The following is a 5,738-nucleotide window of genomic DNA, read 5'->3' on the forward strand; positions in this document are numbered from 1 at the left end:
TTAGGAATTTCCTTAACACTATATGAAGGTTTGTGCAAAATATTTTCAAGGACTTGAAACCAAAACCCGGCAGAATCCAACAACAGTAAAAGAGATCTCTTCCAATTGGATGCAAGGTTCAGGATCAAGATTGGGATCAGAAAAGAAATATATTAAGAACAATAAACAAAACTCAAATGAATTCTCCAGATTTAGTTAAGAATAATGATAACAGGCTCATTTAGCTAATGAATACAAACCACGATTGGACTGAACAGAGGCCATTACCAATAAGCTAATGAAGAAATAGAAGTGATCATTCTATGGAAGACATTCATATTCAACATATGGAAGACAATGTTCTGCAAATGTTTTCAAATTGTGCATTCTTATTGTTTTATAAAAATAAAGGAATCTCCCTTGAAGGAATATTTCTCTACGGGTTAATATTAGGACTGACCAGAAGCTTACTCACTGGGCTTTGTATGAAAGAGAAAAAATGCTGCTTTGTATGGACCATAAATAGTTATGGTATGTGAAACCATTGGATCCTATGGTTTGTAAAACACCAAGTAACCCTAAGAAGAGGATTTGGGTGTGACCTTACACACAAGGGTTTTGTCTTTCTTTGAAATATTGTCATTGCTTCAAAATTCAAAAAGCATAGAACATTACAATGACGGCAGCATGTAAGAAACCCAAAATGCTCTTAAAGAGAAATGAACCCTTGCTGGACCAGTAAAATCCATGGTTACACCAAATGACCAAGGTACTTAAAACCCTAATCATCAAAAGAAAGCCACAAAATTTTACCCATCCATGGAATGGAGTACATCACCATACCTCATCCTTCAGACACCCATCTGGGAGGAGACCTCACAGTGGGCCAAAAGAGAGCTCTGTTTTACTGTGGAAGCCATTGTGCAACATGGAAGCATCGTCTCCAAGAAAACCAAGACCTCAATCAGAAAATCAGAACAGTGGAGTTTGAGCAGATGAACACCTCAGGAGATGTAAAAGTATCTCACACAATTTGCAGAACAACATAGTAGATGAATAAACTGTATTTGCAGATATAAAGTTAAGAAAAACCACAAAATCAATTTTAGCAAATTATAAGCACATAACCCATTCACAGGCAGACAGCCCTGAATTTGCAGGGAAAATGACAGTTGTATGAACAGAAAGGCAGAAAAGCAAAAGCACGGAAGAGAAGGCTCTTAAAAGTTAAAACAACCCAGGCTGGACCACAATTCTGGGAGGAATTTCAGTGTCGACTGCAGTGGCATGATGCTCACGACCAGCAACCAGTTTCAAGGTATGATAAGTAAAAAACAAAGGGGAAAAAACAGATAACCAATGCCAAGAACTGCTGGCGGAAAGAAGCCAAACAACTAGCTGGGAATGTCGGCAGAGAAGGGCAATGGAGCTGGCAGGTTAAATAGAAATCTGCAGATCACATTGAAGGAGGGTGAACAGCAGCTACCCGCATTGAAGGAGCACGGATGAGCCAAGTCAGGTGGTAACAACATGGACACACCGGAATGGATGGCCAAGAGCAACCATGTGGATGATGGCATCAGCAGCATCCTACAGTGGAGCAGGGAAAGAAGGTCACATCTGACACGGGAAGTTTCTAGGCAAGCCAAATCCAAATTTAGTCTGCTAGAGAAATTCAAATTCTTATCAAGTAAATTATTCATCCCCAATTGCCAAATGACTGAAAAATAATAGGATGAAATGTTTAAACCACAGGCAGAGTTATCATGTACATATTAGAATATTAATATAATATACCTCACAAACTTCACAACTAAACTATGCTGCAAATCAACAGCAAAATCACGTCCATAAACTCTATGGACTAAGAAATTTTTGGAAAGTTAAAAACAAATTAGATTCTCATAAAGTGTGTAGACACAAGGAAATGTGTGTTCAACATATAGAAAGAAAACTCATGCTATAGACAGTCACAAATATCTCAATATCTTTCCTTGTTCTACTTGATTTATGGCATATTGAAATTTTAAACATTTATTTTCACGTTCAAATGACAGTCCAAAGAGCGAGGTTCCCTTCAGTAAGGAGTCAGGACCCACCTGAACAAAGGCCATTTATTATCTGAACCACAACAATGATAACAACATATACCAATGAAGAAAATCATACTTCCTTGCAGGTACCTTTATAGATTATTATGTTAAACAATAGTCATCCACAGTGATCACTATCTAGCAGAAAGAATTTAGGTTGCACCAGGCATTACAGGAGGCAAGGTCCACACACAAACCATTAGAATTATTGAATCAATCTACATTTCACTTTTTACTCTTCCTGAGATACCCACAATAGGAGAATACAAGTTACTCTACTTATCTGGAGAAAACACATTGCTCATTTTAATAGACAAGAGAAGGAAAAAGTAACAACTTGAGACAATTATCACCTCCAACAATGCTGACAGAAACATATTTAGCTTCTTCATTGTTGGACAAGAAATGTTGTACTTTTCACCTGACTAAATGTAAATAAATACAGACCATAAAGTGCTGTAATAACTCAAAGGAACCTCAGTAACCAATGTCTTACTACAAACATTTAGAGAAATTAACTTAGCTTGTAATGGAATATAAAGCAAATATAGAAGAGCAAGCCATATTTCTAGTGAGCTCCAACATTTTAGGCCGAGTATGCTATGATACAACCAGGAAAGTCCCCAACTTCTAGTACGACATTCTACCATCACCTTCAGTAATGATTTCCTTGAAACTTCCACCAGCGGGTATCATTGGCAACACATGTTCTTGATGAGGAACAATTACATCCAATAAATATGGTCCAGGTGTTTCCAACATCGTAGCAATGGCATCCCTAATATGTGCTTTATCTGTAACACGGGCTGCAGGAATGTTGCACGATTCTGCCATCTTCAAGAAATCTGGGAAGACCTCACATTCTTGAGATGGATCTCCAAGGTATGTGTGTGCTCTGTTTGCTTTATAAAACCGATCTTCCCATTGGACAACCATACCCAGGTGTTGATTGTTCAAAATCATAATCTTTACTGGCAAATTTTCTACTTTAATGGTAGCCAATTCTTGAACGTTCATTATAAAGCTACCATCCCCATCAATATCGACCACAGTCACCCCAGGATTTCCAACAGCTGCTCCCACTGCTGCAGGCAAACCAAAGCCCATAGCACCAAGACCACCTGAGGTCAGCCACTGGCGAGGCCGATCATATTTGAACCACTGAGCAGACCACATCTGATGTTGACCCACTCCAGTGGTGATAATGGCATTGCCATGTGTCAGTTCATAAAGTAATTGAATGGCATGTTGAGGAGGAATAGCTTCTTCAAAGTTCTGATAAGTTAAAGGCCATTTTATCTTCTGCTCTTCCAGTTCGTCTATCCAAGCATTGAAATCTGGTCTGTCTTCCCTCTTCTTCATTAAGTAGTTTAGCCCTTGGAGTGCAACTTGCACATCTGCACACAGAGAGATATGAGGCTGTTTGTTCTTTCCAATCTCTGCAGGATCTATGTCAATATGAACAATGCTGGCACGGCTTGCAAATGACTCCAATTTACCAGTTACTCTATCATCAAAGCGAACACCAAAAGCAAGCAACAGATCAGCTTTATCCACTGCATAATTGGCATAGACAGTCCCGTGCATGCCCAACATCCCCAAGCTTTTCTCATGAGAAGATGGAAAAGATCCCAAGCCCATTAGAGTACTGGCCACCGGAATGCCTGTATGAGCTACAAACTCTCTGAGTTCCTTGCTAGCATTGAGGCAACCCCCACCAACGTAAAGGACAGGTTTATTAGAGTTAAACACAAGGCGCAGGATCTGTTCTAACTGAGAAATCTGTGGGGCCTTTGGGAGTCTTTCAATATAACCATGAAGTTTTATTGCCTTGTTCCAATCTGGAACAGTCATCTGCTGCTGAACATCCTTTGGGATATCAACTAAAACAGGTCCTGGCCTCCCAGATGCTGCAAGATAAAAGGCCTCTCTGATGACTCGGGGTATATCATCCACATCCATGATCAAGTAATTGTGCTTTGTTATAGACCTAGTCACCTCCACAATCGGAGTTTCTTGAAAGGCATCTGTGCCTATCATTCTCCGGGGCACCTGACCAGTAATAGCAACCAAAGGAATGCTGTCAAGCAATGCATCAGCAAGACCACTTACCAAGTTGGTGGCACCAGGACCAGAAGTTGCAATGCAAACAGCGACCTTTCCTGTAGACCTGGCATAACCCTCTGCTGCAAATATTTCTCCTTGTTCATGGCGACAAAGGACATTTTTTATGGTCTTGGATCGAGTAAGTGCCTGATGAATTTCCATAGATGCACCTCCAGGGTAGGCGAAGACATGCTCAACACCCTCTCGCTCTAAAGACTCTACAATGACATCTGCACCCTTTCTTGGCTCACTATCTGCATAACGTGACGTAAATGAACTTGGAAAACTCTTGACAGATGTTTGTGATGGGTTCTTCAGTTCCACTGCAGATTCACTCCAATCTTGTAATGTGTTCTCAACAATTGGAGCCGTAGTTTTGTCGGCCAGATGTCGAAGACCCCTTTTTGACCGAATTTTTCCCTCCTGACTAACCTTTACTGGCAACAAAACCTTTTGAAAGGATGGGTTGTTCTTTGCAGGCATGCAATAAGGTCCCGGGACTATTGGACTTAATTTCAAATTAGCCATTGCCATGGCCAGATATATGCCAAAAGACTTGAGGCCTTGCTTCAGAATTCAATTCCCAGAAAATGTGCTCAAACAGCTAGATTTAGATCAGGCCTGGCTTCAGAACTCAACTCTGAAAAATTGCTGAACCAGCTATATTTAGATCAGTGCCAATGTGTAAATTATAAACCCTAGAAAAATAAATTAAAAGCTTTTGAAGAAAGATTAATTGGTTATAGATCTAGAAATAGTCAAGTAGACTCATGCAGAAACACACTGTAGATTGTGCATATATTCAGAAATCCCATGCATGTCACTCAAAAATTCGAATGCTCGATTCTTCCTTTCAGAATATTTCAAATTCTATGCATAACTATGAATATTATCGAAAAACTGTTGAGGGCTAGAAAAGAGATTCAAATTCCATCCACGGAATCATTTTTCTTAATCTTCTGGGAGAATAAGCGAGATTGGATAACTGCAAGAGATTACCTTGACTGGAGCCGAGTTTGCCTCGAGTATCCTGGGTAGAGCGAGATCTCAGAGTTTGGAAGGAACACGTTCTTCCTCTCTAATCGGAAAGCTGGCATCAAGAAACTCGGTTCCGTTCGGACTTCTTCTTCCCTCTTTTGAAAATGGATATGAGCAATCTGACTTCTATTAGGGTTTCTCTAAACCCATAAGTTACCAGCCAAAACAAAATTCATAAATATTTAAGCTAACATGTGTACATAGTGGGGATATCTTACATGATAATTTGTAATAAAATGAATAACAGATAATATAGATAACAAATTAATTATGGTGATCCTTCGATGCAACTTACTTTTACATTTTTCTTTTAATTGAAGGGAATTAGTAATTAGTTAGAATTATTTGAATAAGGTTGGATTTAAATTTGATTGTTAACCTTATAAATATTATCATTTTGTTACTTAAGAAAAATAAAAGGAAATGTCTATATAACGGTATGGTGAAAAAACTATACAGAAAATGAAACATTATTATTTTGTGGTTATAAAAAGGAAATGAAAAGAATATAATAAAATAGAA

General features: G+C 38.8%; 1 protein-coding gene across 3 annotated transcripts; it reads right to left on the reverse strand.

The window, feature by feature from the left end:
- Positions 1 to 2,391: 2,391 nt before the first annotated feature.
- Positions 2,392 to 5,392, reverse strand: LOC149248448 (acetolactate synthase 3, chloroplastic-like). Of its 3 annotated transcripts, none has more exons than XM_089458437.1 (2): positions 5,178 to 5,392; positions 2,392 to 4,818 (listed from the first exon to the last, which is right to left on the reverse strand). In XM_089458437.1, the coding sequence occupies exon 2, from the start codon at positions 4,710 to 4,712 to the stop codon at positions 2,703 to 2,705; it is 2,010 nt and encodes a 669-aa protein (XP_089314563.1). In that variant the 5' UTR covers positions 4,713 to 4,818; positions 5,178 to 5,392; the 3' UTR covers positions 2,392 to 2,702. The 3 variants fall into 3 exon arrangements, with proteins under 3 accessions (XP_089314563.1, XP_089314562.1, XP_089314561.1); XM_089458436.1 differs by having other exon boundaries at positions 2,392 to 4,838; XM_089458435.1 differs by having other exon boundaries at positions 2,392 to 4,829; positions 5,178 to 5,391.
- Between the last annotated feature and the right edge of the window lie 346 nt (positions 5,393 to 5,738).

The sequence above is a fragment of the Pinus tabuliformis genome, chromosome 7, assembly GCF_031772625.1.
Source record: "Pinus tabuliformis cultivar Carrire ecotype Pingquan chromosome 7, CPIR1, whole genome shotgun sequence".
Classification (NCBI taxonomy): domain Eukaryota; kingdom Viridiplantae; phylum Streptophyta; class Pinopsida; order Pinales; family Pinaceae; genus Pinus; species Pinus tabuliformis.

Excerpts from the sequence above, each read along its gene's own strand:
- LOC149248448 (XM_089458437.1), bottom strand. The coding sequence starts at position 4,712 with ATGGCAATGGCTAATTTGAAATTAAGTCCAATAGTCCCGGGACCTTAT.